The following is a 14425-nucleotide window of genomic DNA, read 5'->3' as shown; positions in this document are numbered from 1 at the left end:
ACATATGGAGTCACCATTTAGCGCAGTGCCTGGTACAAAGTAAGCGCTCGGGAGATTAGAGCTGATTGCTGATTATGTTAATATTAGTCCCACCACTGGAATCCAGTGAGATGATAGAGGTATAATTTAGGGCAGAGGAGGTACTGTCACTTTAGAAGAAAGGACAGAATTCATAGATGTGAAATGATGTGGGCGAGGGTGTCAGAGAGAGGATTGTTCTGCTGGACATCCGGAGATTTTGGTCAGGAGACAGAAGAGGGTCCCTCTGGAGGAATCAGCTGGACATTGGGCCCAGAACAGGGCAGCCATCCCTGTATTCAGCAGGGAAACTAACCGTCCCCATGTGCCCAGGATGGTCCCGGTCCCGAGAAATCCCTTAATCCTGAGCAAGCAGGACAGCCCGTCCCCCTAGAACATTGCAACAGGCAGAAGGTGCCTCCTGTGACCAGCACTACACTCACACTTTACCATGGACTTCATGTCCCCTGGCTGATTGAGGCTGAGGCACACTGACACTTCCCCCCCCATATGACACCCAGTGGAATGTCCTTCCTCAGATAATAATTACACTACTTTTGTTGCTCCAAGCTCTGGTTTCTAGCTACAGCCACCAGGGAGTACTTCCTGCAGGGTTCCCCTGGGAAGTGACTCAGTTTTGAGAAACTAGAGCATCAACTCTGGCCAGAGGACTTCTCAGCCCCTGACATCTCCCAGCCCTCCTCCGCTCCCGGGCCTTTGCACCGCCCTCTCCACCAGGCTCACTTTCCCTGCTTTGGGGCTTTGTGCTAATGCCACTTCCTCCAGGGAGCCCTCCCAAACTCCCAGGTTCCCCCAACCCGTGCATGGAGCGCCCTCTGGTGTCCCATTGCATTAGTTTCCAGGAGCTGCCAGCCCAAAGTCCCGCCAAGCTGGGTGGTTTTACACAAAAGTTTTTCTTTCACTGCTCTGGAGACTAGAGGTCCCAAATCAAGGTGTCAGCAGGGTCATGCTTTCTCGAAGCCTCTAGAGGTCAGTCTGTCCCATGGTTTTCTCTTAGCTTGTGGTGTTGCTGACAATCCGTGGAGCTCCCTGGCCTGCAGACACCTCCCCAACCCCCATTTCTGTCTCTGTCTTCCCATGGCCTTTTGCTTGTGTGTCTGTGTCTCTTCTCCCTTCCTCGAAGGACACCAGTCATCCTGGAATAAAGTCCACTCGAATCCAGTATGACCTTATTCTACATAGATCACATCTACAAAGACCCTATTTCCGCTCACGGATGCCCGGGGTCTTCAACATACACTTTTGGAGGACACAGTTCAAACCATAACATGTCTTTGTACTTATGAGGAAATACTTGCAGGATGAATAAGGGAGACAGTGCTTGGGGGCATCTCTTCTCCTCCCTCCTACCCCTGCTGACAGCTCCTGGTCCCTACTGTAGTCTCAGCCCCAGGCCAGGGCCGGGCCCCAGAAGATGCTCTGGAGAAGCTGATGATTGAAGAACGGAGGGAGGCAGTGCCCCACCTTTGGACAGAATGGATGCCTGTCAGTGCTCTGAGATGCTTTGAAAGACCCCAGGGGAAGAGGCTGGGCTGCGTCGGGGTTAAGGAGGGACTAGCTGGGTAGCTGCCCTGGTCAGGCTGAACTTACTTCTTATAAGCAGGCGCAAGCAGCTATCTACTTCATGGAATCTTCTAGAGTGGGCAAGCCTGACTATTGCGTTATGAATTATTTTCGCTTATTTCTCTTTTGTAGTGAAGTTAGAGCATTCCACAGGTAGTGATGAAATTCCATGAACAGGCGGGTTTCATTGGACTTCCGGTTTCCAGTCCTGTGCATAAGGAGCTTGGAAGTCATCCCAACATCCTCGCAAGCAGAAAGCTGGCCAAATCGAAAAATCAACACCTTAGGCCCATTTGAGAAAGGAAGTCACGGGACAAACCATTGCCTCCAACATTAGACAAACCAGCAGATACAGACAATCGTGACTTAGGGGAGCAGAGACCTCCACGTGGACCAGTTCTGGGGGATGAAAACTTAAACATGATGGACAAATTGCTGGAGGCCCAGCGTGGACATGTCTGAGAGTTCCAGATGCTAGGAGGGTCCCCAGTCCAACCCTGGTCTGCCGCCAGGGTTTGTTAATACAGCTTTGTTTTTTGTTAAGTTTTTTTGTTGGTGTTTTGTTTTGTTTTTTAGGAAAGAGAGCAAGAGGAAGCATGAGCAGGGGAGTGGGGCAGAGGGAAAGGGAGAAGCAGACTCCCCCTGCCACAGCTGAGGAGCTGTGAAAGACACTGTAGGTCCTGCAAAGCCCACAGTATATACTGTGGCCCAGTACAGAAAAAGTTTGCAGATGCTGCTCTAGAAGGAGAGTAGATATAGGGCCACAACTAACAGGTAGACGGGAGTGGCGAGTGTGGCCGGGGGTGGACCGCAAGTGAAAGGGACAGTGGCAGGAAATGGCTGGGACAGGTGGCCTCACAGCTGATTTAACGGGGCCCTCTAGAACATGGTAAAGATTTTGGATTTTATTCTTAGTAGGAGGATTTAGGAAGAGAAAAGCAGCCTCTAGAATCCAGGAGCTGGCCTGACACCCACAGATAGGACTTGTGTTGTGTTGAACACAACTGCACGGAACACCAGTATCAGACAAGGCCACGCTGCGACCATAAGAAATCCAGAAAAAAACACAATGCTCTGCGATCATGTCTAAACACAAACGGACGTGAACGTTGTCAAAGCCACGGGAAACCCAGCGCCCCCCTCTCCTGGCACACCTGGGTGGCTGCTTCTCCAAGTATAGCCAGCCTCAAACCTGCTTCCCTATAGATATGATTATTGGGGGGCGCCTGGGTGGCTCAGTCAGTTAAGCGTCCAATTCTTTGTGTTTTTTTTTAAAGATTTTATTTATTTATTTGACAGACAGAGATCACAAGTAGGCAGAGAGGCAGGCAGAGAGAGAGAGGGGGAAGAAGGCTCCCCGCTGAGCAGAGAGCCGGATGCGGGGCTTGATCCCAGGACCCTGGGATCATGACCTGAGCCGAAGACAGAGGCTTTAACCCACTGAGCCACCCAGGCGCCCCTTCTCTACCTACTTGTGATCTCTGTCAAATAAATAAATAAAATCTTTAAAAAAAAAAAAAAAAGGGGTGCCTGGGTGGCTCAGTGGGTTGGGCCGCTGCCTTCGGCTCAGGTCATGATCCCAGGGTCCTGGGATCAAGCCCCGCATCCGGCTCTCTGCTCAGCGGGGAGCCTTCTTCCCCCTCTCTCTCTCTGCCTGCCTCTCTGCCTACTTGTGATCTCTGTCTGTCAAATAAATAAATAAAATCTTTAAAAAAACAAAACAAAACCAAGTAGGTAGAGAAGCAGGCAGAGAGAGGGGAGGAAGCAGGCTCCCCGCTGAGCACAGAACCCGATGAGGGGCTCGATCCCAGAACCCTGGGATTATGACCTGAGCTGAAGGCAGAGGCTTTAACCCGCTGAGCCACCCAGGCGCCCCAACCTAGCGTCCAACTCTTGACTTAGGTTTAGGTCACGATCTTCGGGTCCTAAGACTAAGCCCTGCCTGTGGCTCTGCTTTCAGTGGGGAGTCTGCTTGTCCCTCTCCCTCTGCCCCTACCCTCGCTCATGCACACTCTCTCTCAAATAAATTAATAAATAAAACCTTTTAAAAAAAAGATTATTGTGATATCCAACCATAAGTGATCTAGCTTCCCTGAACCCTCCCCCAAATTACTTCACCGAAGTCCAAATTCCATAATAAGTTCCAACAGCCTCTCACTGAGACCCCACGGCCCCCTGGCATGCATTCCCTCACCGCAACTTCTCAGTCTCTGCTGAGCTCCTGCGGCTGAGGGCACTGATGAGGGCTTAGCCATGAGGCCTAATTTCCTGTTAATGAAAAAGAAAACAAAATCACAGCATCTTGAACAAGATCCATCCCCTCCCCCCAAGTCCAGAGATCACCGATGGTTCCCCGATTATCACAGGCCCAGGCTCCTTCCATGTTGTGGCTGTGACTTCCGCCTCAGACGTGTGGAACTTTTGAAATACATACAAAAGTAGAGTAGAGTGTGCTGACCCGCCCAGTCTCACCCATGGCCTGGCTTACTCCCTCTGTTCCCCTATCCGCTTCCTACTTCCACCATCTGGATCATTTTGGATTATTTTGAAGCAAATCCCAGATATTATGTTGTCAGTACTTCGAGAGACATCTCTGAGGCGCCTGGGTGGCTCAGTCGGTTAAGCGTCTGCCTTCGGTTCAGGTCATGATCCCGGGTTCCTGGGATCGAGTCCCCCATTGGACTCTCTGCTCAGCAGGAAGACTGCTTCCCCCTCTCCCACTCCCCCTGCTTGTGTTCCATCTCTCACTGTGTCTCCCTCTGTCAAACAAATAAATAAAATCTTTTTAAAAAAATATAAAATCTTTAAAAAAAAGAGACATTTCTAAAATATAAGGACTGTTACAAGGAAAGAAAGAAATCCCCGATACCATTAGCACAGCCAATAAATTACTGATTTCTTCGTATCATACGTTACCCAGTCAATGTTCACATTCGTCCCTCAGACTCACCCCTAACATTTGGGGACCCTCAATGGAGCCCACACAGTGGATGTCTAGATATTTGCAAGTCTAATGAAGCTTTGCTGGGGAGCGTTCCCACCTGGGCCCCACAGCCTGCTCCCTGCTCCCCGAGGACCACCCTTGAGTGACAGTGCCTAAGGATGGTATGATCTACCCACCCTTTCCTGCCTGGCACAGATTTGAACCTGAAATGAGAACTAACAAGTTCCTAAGTAGTCAGGGGCGCCTGGGTGGCTCAGTGGGTTGGGCCGCTGCCTTCGGCTCAGGTCATGATCCCAGGTCCTGGGTTCGAGCCCCACATTGGGCTTTCCGCTCAGCGGGGAGCCTGCTTCCTCCTCTCTCTCTGCCTGCCTCTCTGCCTATTTGTGATTTCTCTCTGTCAAATAAATAAATAAAATCTTTAAAAAAAAAAGATTTTATTCATTTATTTGACAGAGAGAGATCACAAGTAGGCAGAGAGGTAGGCAGAGAGAGAGAGAGAGGGAAGCAGGCTCCCTGCTGAACAGAGAGCCCGATGCGGGACTCGATCCTAGGGCCCTGAGATCATGACCTGAGCCGAAGGCAGAGGCTTAACCCACTGAACCACCCAGACGCCCCTGCATTCATTTTTTAAATGTAAGTTTCTTTTCATCTATCCTGCCCTGGACTTTTTCCCCCTTCACTTTATTTGTTGAAGAAACAAAGTCATTTGTGGATTACCTCTCCATGGTATCATTTAACATATTCTTCTGTCCCTTGTGTTTTAGTAACCCAGTGGCACGATCTGATCCAGATTTGGTTTTAGCACGAAGGTAATTTGCAGGAGGTGTGTGTGTTTCTAGACTCAGAACATAATGTGGGATCAACTCTCCCTGTGGTGTTAGGGGTCATCCATATCTTCACCTGGATCTTTTTTTTTTCTTCTGTTAGAGGTAATTTACATTTTGAAAGGGTCCCTCTGGTTTCTGGGGGTCAGGGGGTTGTAGGTGTGAGGGATAATCAGGCAAGAAAGCACTTGTTGCCATGCCTGGCACGCAGTGACCAGTCAATAAATATTAGCTCTTATTGTTGCTGCTGCTGCTGTTGTTGTTGTTATTGTTACAGCTCTGTGTGTGGAATCCATACCCTGGCCTCGGAGCCATTTTTTGGCCAGAGCGTTCTCCTCCCTCTTCTCTGCCTCTGGAGAAGTCACCAGTGTCCCAAGGCCCTGGGAGGCATGTTCAGGAATGTGGCTGCCATCTATTTGCACCTGGCTGGGCTCTTCCAGAGAAAGAAGGCTGGAACTTCTCTCACTCGGTGCATGCACCAGACTGTAAGTGCTCTAGTCCCACGTGTTTTGCTGCCCAGCCCAGAGCCCCGATGATCTGGCATGGTCCCAGCTTCAAAGCTGTGCATGAAGCCCCTCTTTCAGGATGCCTTCCTTGACTCTAGCCTGGAGGGAACCCCTCCCTTGCTCTTTCCTCTAACCTTGAACTTGTAGCTCTGCATCTGAATGGTCTGCATGGAGCTGTGCTGCCTGCCCTTCATCCCCTAAGCCCAGCCCAGTGTTCAGTACACAGTAGGTGCTCAGTAGACATTGGCTGAGGAATACATTATACATAAGTCCAAAAACAGGCACTGTTTCCTCACTTAATGCAATTACTGTGTGTCATACTTGAGGGTCACTCCTTTGAGTTCCCCCAAGTTTCTGTGCTTGCATTATATTTACCTCCTTTTTATTCTCATTCACTTCCATTCACCTCCATTGTTCTCTCTCTCTCTATGCCTCTGTACCCTGGTACCCTTTACCCCACCCCAACCTTCTCAAACTTCCCTCGCCCTAACATGCACCCTCACCTGCCCCCCCAACCTCATCTTCATTTTATGTATTTTTAAGATTTTATTTTTAAGTAATCTCTACACCCAACATGGGGCTTGAACTCACAACCCCGAGATTAGAGTCACATGTTCTATTGACTGAGCCAGCCAGGTGCCCCTCTATCTTCTTAAAAATGATGTATCCCCAATTCAACAGTAATTCCATATAGCATTGAAACCATGATCCCATCAATGATACACTGTTATTGTATGGGCTAGTAAGGGGGCGGGAAATGCCAATCAGATTCATGCTGGAGATTCTGAGATACGTTTGAATTCAGAGAACGTGCAAGGGGGAAAAAAAAAAAAGCATATATCAGAATCAATCCCATATGGTGTGATCTCCATACCAAAAAAATGGAACCATAGAAAAATACACACATGGGGTGCCTGGCTGGCTCAGTTGGAAGAGCATGCAACTCTTGATCTCACGGTTATGAGTTCAAGCCCCACCTTGGGTGTAGACATTATTACTTAAATGCATAAACTTGAAAGAAAGAAAGAAAGAAAGAAGGAAAAGCACACACATGTAGTTAAATCACCTATAATTCCACCCCTCAGAGAGAATCTTTGTTAACATTTTGATGTATTTATCTTCCAAACTTTTTTTCACCTACTCATATGGTCATAGAAAACTGTACGTGTATACAAATACGTAGTAGGGTATGATTTTTTTACAAAACATAATCATACTGTACGTACTGTTTTGTAGCCCGTTTTATTGATGTCAGCACATCACATTGATAAATATTCTTCGAAAGCATGATTTTTCTTGGGCACCTGGCCGGTTCAGTGGGAGGACCATGAGACTCTTGATCTCAGGGTCGTGAGTTGGAGCCCCATGTGGGGCATAACGTTTACTTAAAAAAAAAATTTTTTTTTAAGATTTTATTTATTTATTTGACAGAAAGATAGAGAGAGAGGGAACACAAGCAGGGGGAGTGGGGGAGGCAGAAGCAGGCTTCCCGCCAAGCAGGGAGCCCGATGAGGGGCTGGATCCCAAGACCCTGGGATCATGACCCAAGCCAAAGGCAGACACTTAACTGAGCCACCCGGGCGCCCCAAAAAATTATTTTTTAAAAAATGTGATTTTTCTCATCTATAAAATGGGCCCAGCCAGGTTGTTCTGAGTTTAGCATGGCCGTCCTAAAGGGAAGTGGCCGTCCTAAACGCGGGCTGCACGTTGGCCACTGTGTTGCCTTCCTCCCCCTCCCTGCTGCCCCTCCTCCTCCTCAGCCTGCCTGTCGGGTCCGAATCTAGTCTGAATCTGGTGGGAGTCTCAGGACCCCCGGAGCCCGGGCTGGTGGGTGGGGCAGGTGGGGGCGGGGCCGCCGGCATGGGGCGGAGCCAGGCCCAAAGGCGGGCTCCCGGGGAGTGCCGATCTGCCACTCGGCCTCAAGGGGGCCGGGGCTGTGGTCGGAAAAAAGCCCGTCTCCACCGCTCTGACCTTCTGCTCTCTCTGTCTCCAGTTCGCCATGGCCAAGCGGCTCCAGGCTCGTCGGCTGGACGGGATTGACCACAACCCATGGTGAGCTCCGTAGGGCTGGGAAAGCGTGTGGGGTCCCCTCTCGGGCGTGAGGGTGGGACAGGGCTGGGGGCGGGTCTGGGTCTGCATTAACTAGGGGGTACCCAGGACGGCCACCGTGCTGGGACTGAGGTTTGCAGCCACAGCCTGGGAGAGGTGAGACTGGGAGCCGCGGGCTTGGGTTCCAATCTCAGCTTCACCTCGCTCTTGGCTGGGGCGCGGGGTGGGGGTGGGGGTGGGCAGTGACACCTGCTCTGAACCTCAGCTCCCCAGCGGCAAAATGGAGATAACTACATCTATCTTGAAGGGCCTTAGGAGGATAAGGCGAAACGCTGTATGAAATGCTGTATCAACGTATGAAATGAAATGAATGATATGCTGTAGGAAGGCATCAGGCTTGGGGCTTTCCAGGGATTTTATTTCCCACTTAGTACAGAGTAAAATAAATTAAGTAAGATAACGTAAAATACAGGCAGCTCTGCACTGGACATGAGCTGAGGTTAATTTCTTTTCTCTGTTGACTTGTTCTAAATTTGAAAGACATGTGTGCCCGTGGTTACTAGTAATACAATGGATGAAGTAAGAAGGTGTGTAAGAAAATTGCAGGGATTTTTCCTAACCGCCCCCCCACCCCACCTTTGGCAGCAGCACAGAGGCTCAGACTCAGAAGATCCAGTCACACGCTCTACCTACCACCTGAGCCAGCCACGCCCCGACATCCCTGTACTTTCAAAAAAAAAGTTGTTGGCTGTTGCTTTTATAAAACATGGGAGCACTTTTTTCTTTCTTTCCTTTTTTTTTTAAGATTTTATTTATTTATTTGACAGAGAGGGATCACAAGTAGGCAGAGAGGCAGGCAGAGAGAGAGGAGGAAGCAGGCTTCCCGCTGAGCAGAAAACTCAGGACCCCGGGATCATGACCTGAGCCGGAGGTAGAGGCTTTAACCCACTGAGCCACCCAGGCGCCCCATCTTTCTTTCTTTCTTTCTTTGAGAGAGAGCAGGTGTGCTCACGCCGGAGAGATGGAAGGTGGGGGGAGGGGCAGAGGGAGAGAGACTCCTAGGCAGGCTCCTTGTCCAGCACAGAGCGTGGCTCAGGGCTCAATCTCACGACCCAGGGAGCAGAACCTGAGCCGAAATCAGGAGTTGGACGCTCAACCGACTGAGCCACCCAGGAGCGCACCTCCCCCCGCAACCATTTTTTTCTTTCAACACCCCCCTCTGAGCACCACCCCCACCTCCATGTACAGCACTTTGTGATTTGCAAAGATCCTTTGCCTGATACTCCATGGTGTTTGGGACAGAGGAGCCAGACCCAAAACCCCTCTAGTGTCTGACTGCCCCTCTCGGTCATGCCACCTTCTGTCCTGTCTGTGAGGGAGGCTGGGCAGCCTCGTGGGCCTTTGCAGATAAGGTAGAGTCCAACTCGGACTAGGAGACAGGCTGGGAGAGGCAGCAAGACGCTTTCCTGACTCACAGACCCAGCAGTCTCTTGAACCCAACACCCCCATTATACAGAAGGGGAGGCTGAGGCCGAGGGAGGCCAAGTCTCATGGCAAAGGCAGGGCAGAGCAGAAGCAGGCCTGGGGAGAATGTACAGGACAGGAGGGGGGGTGCCAGAGGGATGAGGGCCATGCGAGTCTGAACAAAAAAGGGCCTGAGGTTCTGCTAACCCCAGAGTGCTGGCCTGAGAGGTTCAGAACCCAACCTAGAGGGCAGCTGGTCTCTGCAGGGCTTAGTTGAGCTTAGTTTCCTTGTCTCGATTACCACGGAACATCTGCCACCCAATTTTGCATCTCAGCTCTGCCCTCAGGTGCTGTGTGACTCTGGGCAGGTCACTAGCCTCTCTGAGTGTCAGCAACTTCAGAAGTATTATGGGGCTCTGGGGAGAAAATGACAGTTTTAGATGGAACAATATTTATTGTCATGCAAATTCAATGCAGCCAAGGCTGACTCCTCTGCCTGCCGGCCAGTCTGCAACCACACACCAGCCTCTCAGCTTCTCTGTTCCCCTGAGGAGGTGACCACCAGTGGATGCCAGAAATGGCAGATGGTGGGGGCTGGTGGGACCCCAGTCTGTCCAGGCAAATGGTCTAAAGCATAAACTTTGCATGGAGCCCATGTAGAAACAAAGGCTGGCTGGGCCATGCATGAACAGGGAGTCCTCGGGCAAATCGCTATGAGCCTCAGCATCTCCATCCCCACTGTGACTCAGGAATAGGACATATGCATACATATGGGAAGGTTTTTATTGAGCACATTTTTTTTTTTTAAGATTTTATTTATTTGACAGAGAGAGACAGCAAGGGGAGTGGGAGAGGGAGGAGCAGGCTTCCTGCTGAGCAGGAATCCTGATGCGGGGCTCCATCCCAAGACCCTGGGATCATGACCTGAGCCTAAGCAGATGCTTAACTGAGCCACCCAGGTGCCCCTTGAGCACATATTTCAAACTGTAGTTCGTGAAATCCACTTAGGAAGTCTCAACAAATATTTCTAAAGAATGGGTAGGATAGGGCTGCCTTGGGGGCTCTGTCAGGGGAGCGTCGGGTTCCCCATCTCTGCTCAGGTCTTGATCTCAGGGTTGTGAGTTCAAGTCCCACACTGGGATCCATGCGGGGCGTGAAGCCTACTTTAAAAAAAATAGGACCCGGGATTGGCCCAGTGCTTGGCCCACGTAATGCCAAAGCAGGGACCAGTTTTGACCCTCACACAGATCTCAGTCTGGGGCAGACGCTAACTGCCCAGTTTTTCTGGAATGAGCCCAGTGCATTGTTCATCCTGTTCTGGAGAGAGCCGCTCACCTCCAAGTTCCAGATGGCCTGGTGTCAACTCTCTGTTTGTTGCTCAGGGTGGAGTTTGGCAAAATGGCCAGTGAGTATGATGTCGTGAACTTGGGCCAAGGCTTTCCCGACTTCCCACCCCCCAACTTCGCCATTCAAGCCTTTCAGCTCGCCCTCAACAGTGACTTCATGCTCAACCAGTACACCAAGGCATTTGTGAGTCTCAGCTTTGCCCGGGGCCCTGGGATGCAGGCCTCAAGGAGGCCCTGGGGGAGGAAGGGTCAGGCCTTTCTGAACATCAGGCCCACATGGGTATCAGCGTTCTGGAGCAAAGCCCAGAGAATTCAGTGTGGCTGTAGTTCATTGTTCACTGAGTGTCTCCTCTGTTCCAGGCCCTGGGACCGCTCATGGTCTGGGGAGAGACAGACAAAAAACCATGAGCTGGGAGCTCAGGGTCTAGTAAGAAAAGCAGACAGAAAACAAAAGAAAACAAAAGCAGAAAATAAAGGTATTTGATATGCTGTAATAGGGGAGGATGGGGTGCTGTGGGAGCAGGAAGGAGGGAATGAAATCTGGGGAGACCAGAGAAGGCTTCCTGGAGGAGGTGGCATGTAAGCTGCGTCTCGAAAGACAAGCTGCTGACCCATCTGACTCCAAATCCAGACTCTTTCTGTAAAGGTCATAGGGTAAATATTTGTCAGTCCTTGGTTTAGTAAAACAGTGAATGCTTCTTAAACTTTGGTATGCGTCAGAATTACCCGGAGGGAGTTTCGTCCAGTTCCGCCACCCAGAGGTAACTATGACCAAGAGTTTGCTACTTTGCTGAGCATTTAGACTTTAAACTTTTAACGTTTTAAAGTGCTTACACATGCTCACACACACCCATATACCTAACATATGAGATTTGCGGTTTTTAGCACAAACAGACTCGTACTATAATGCTCTGTAACCTGTTTATTTCACTAAACAGCTTGTCATGGGCAGCTTTCCATGTCAGAATAGCCTCATTCTCTTTAAGGGCCACATGGTATTCACCTGCTTAGCTGTGCTATAAATTCTTGAACCTGCCCTGCTCTGATGGGCTGGTTTGACTATCTCACTTTTATAAGCAATGACACAGTGAATATCTCTGTGTGTATATCTTTGTACACATGTGTGAGCCTTTCTCTCAGACAAATCCCTGGAAGTCAAACTAGAGAGTCAAAGGGTGTAAGCATTTAAAGATGTGATGGATATCTTCAAACTGCCTTCCAAAAAGGTTTACTCACATCCTCACCAACACACTGGTCTCCTACTATTGCCAGCCCTGAGCATTTCCAATCTTTTTAATACTGACATATTCTTAGAGCAATATTTCATTGTTGCTTTTATTTTTCTTCAATTATTATCCTTTTTTTTTTTTTTTTTTTTAGTTTTTTTTTTTTTTTTTGACAGACAGAGATCACAAGTAGGCAGAGAGGCAGGCAGAGAGAGAGGAAGGGAAGCAGGCTCCCTGCTGAGCAGAGAGCCCGATGCGGGACTCGATCCCAGGACCCTGGGATCATGACCTGAGCTGAAGGCAGCGGCTTAACCCACTGAGCCACCCAGGCGCCCAATTATTATCCTTTTCATATGTGCACTGGGTATCAGTCCTTTTTCTTTCGTGACCAACTCCATTTCTTCATTTGGGTCTCTATCTTTGTCTTGTTGTTTTGCAAGAGCTCTTTATATATTAAATATCTGACCTCTTTCTCCTAGTCTGCAATGTTTTGTCTTTTAACTTGGCTCCTGGTATATTTTGCTGGACAGAAATTTTTAATTTTTACATGGTCCAGACTGGTTGAGTGAATTAGTTGGTGAAGTTCTAGACCTTGGGGTTTCAGTCCTTTGGCTTAGCCTTGAGTGCTTTATAAGTGTCCTCAGCAAACAAGCATATGGATCCAACCTTCCTCTCATAGTGGGGTGCTTCCATAAAGTCCCCTTCCTGCTCCTCAACTGTGCATGACCTTGAGCACGTCATTTCCTATCTCTGGGTCTCCGTTTCTCTACCTATCCAATCGTGGGGATCAAATAATACGTGTCTTGCAAGGCTTTTAGGATGAGCCGATGGCACAGATGTGCTTCTTGAACTGAGAAGGAAGGGCTTCAGTCATGGAGTTGCCACCACCCTGGGGCTCCGTTGGACGGTTCTCCACAAAATATGCACTCTGTCCGGTTCTCCACCAAATCCTAGCCCTGGGCGTTGGGCCTGCACAGAACAGGCTCGATGGCCAGCGCTGGTGGAGGACATGAAAGGCCAAATTTGCCTCGGGCCTGTGGCTGGAAAGTGCTAGAATTGCCTGGATGTAGTTGAGCAGGAGGGCGGGCCCAGGCTGAGCCAGGCAGGCTGACGGTTGCTGTTCTGCCAGGGTTACCCACCCCTGACAAAGATCTTGGCAAGTTTCTTTGGGAAGCTCCTGGGACAGGAGATAGTCCCGCTCAAGAATGTGCTGGTGACCGTGGGTGCCTATGGAGCCCTGTTCACAGCCTTCCAGGCCCTAGTGGACGAAGGAGATGAGGTGAGTGAGCAAGGCTCGGGCTGGGTCGGGATGAGGGCCAAGGGACCAGCTAATCTGATCCTTTTGCTAGGTCATCATCATGGAGCCCTTCTTTGACTGTTACGAACCCATGACATTGATGGCAGGGGGTCGCCCTGTGTTTGTGACCCTGAAGCCGGTGAGGATGCTGGGTAGGGTGTGGGTAGGCAGAGGGGTCCAAGGAGTGTGTCATGTGGGCCCCTGGGAGGTGGGAAAGAAGGAAGGAAAGGAGGCCCGTTTCTCCAGGATGTGGGGGGTGTCCAGAGTCCCAGAGGAGAGAGGGCGGAAACAGATGCCCATGAAGGAGGGCCAAATCCTGGGGGCTGAAGGTCGGCTAGGGAATTAATCGCTGCCCCCTTCCATCTCCTCTCACAGAGCCCCACCCAGGACGGGGAACTGGATTCCGCCAGCAGCTGGCAGCTGGACCCCACAGAGCTGGCCAGCAAGTTTACCTCTCGTACCAAAGCCCTAATCCTCAACACACCCAACAACCCCGTGGGAAAGGTACCCGAGAGACCGCCCTCCAGGAACCCCTCCCGATTGGGTTCAGGTCCCTGCTGTGTTACTGATTTACTGCACTGGGCCTCAGTTTCTTCATCTGTGAAATGGGAAGGCAACTTGTAATGAGCTCTGAGGACCAAGACTCCCCAAGGTCCCAGGGACAGGGGTGGGAATCCCCTTGGAAGGTGGAAGTGCTGGTTGCTGGAGCAGACTGGGTACCTCTGTGACCCCTGAGACCCTGGGAATGGTGACCTCACCTCTTGGAGTATTTTCTCATATGTCCAATGGGAACATGACAGAATTGACACAGAGGAAAATCCAGCTGTCCAACAGGTGTCTATCCCCTCATACAACCACTGCCCTTACAACACTCTGACCTCGGGTGTCGGGGGGCCCCACACCTGGCAGTTCTACGATACCAGCTGGGGTAGCGTCAGATTCCATAGGTTAGGGCTAAGCCCCACAAGGCTGCCCGCCCTTCAGATGCCAGCCCAGCTATAAATTTGAGGTTCCCACCACACCCTCTTCGGTTTCTATTAATTTGCTGGCACAGCTCTCAGAACTCAGGGAAATGCTTACTTCCACTTACTAGTTTATTAAGGAGTTGAGAAAGATATAGATGAGAAAGGAGATAACAGCCAGATGAAGAGATACACAGAACGAGGT

The 14425-nt window shown here is 50.2% G+C and overlaps 1 protein-coding gene across 4 annotated transcripts in view; it reads left to right on the top strand.

Moving 5' to 3' along the window:
* Nucleotides 1-14425, top strand: part of LOC111145541 (kynurenine aminotransferase 1) — a 30575-nt gene that overhangs the window by 12716 nt on the left and 3434 nt on the right. For 2 of the 4 annotated variants that reach the window (XM_022500455.1, XM_022500454.1), the window contains exons 1-7: nucleotides 5165-5355; nucleotides 5648-5855; nucleotides 7870-7928; nucleotides 10772-10919; nucleotides 13091-13240; nucleotides 13311-13397; nucleotides 13634-13762. In XM_022500455.1, the coding sequence (XP_022356163.1) occupies nucleotides 5270-5355; nucleotides 5648-5855; nucleotides 7870-7928; nucleotides 10772-10919; nucleotides 13091-13240; nucleotides 13311-13397; nucleotides 13634-13762 (867 nt within the window). In that variant the 5' untranslated portion in view covers nucleotides 5165-5269. Of the gene's footprint in view, nucleotides 1-5164; nucleotides 5356-5647; nucleotides 5856-7869; nucleotides 7929-10771; nucleotides 10920-13090; nucleotides 13241-13310; nucleotides 13398-13633; nucleotides 13763-14425 lie in introns of those variants that run through there. The other 2 variants (XM_022500456.1, XM_022500457.1) reach the window with 1 other exon arrangement.

The sequence above is a fragment of the Enhydra lutris genome, unplaced genomic scaffold (genome assembly GCF_002288905.1).
Source record: "Enhydra lutris kenyoni isolate GAN:26980312 unplaced genomic scaffold, ASM228890v2 scaffoldscaffold13, whole genome shotgun sequence".
In the NCBI taxonomy this organism is placed as follows: domain Eukaryota; kingdom Metazoa; phylum Chordata; class Mammalia; order Carnivora; family Mustelidae; genus Enhydra; species Enhydra lutris.
This window is presented reverse-complemented; position numbering and strand designations above follow the sequence as displayed.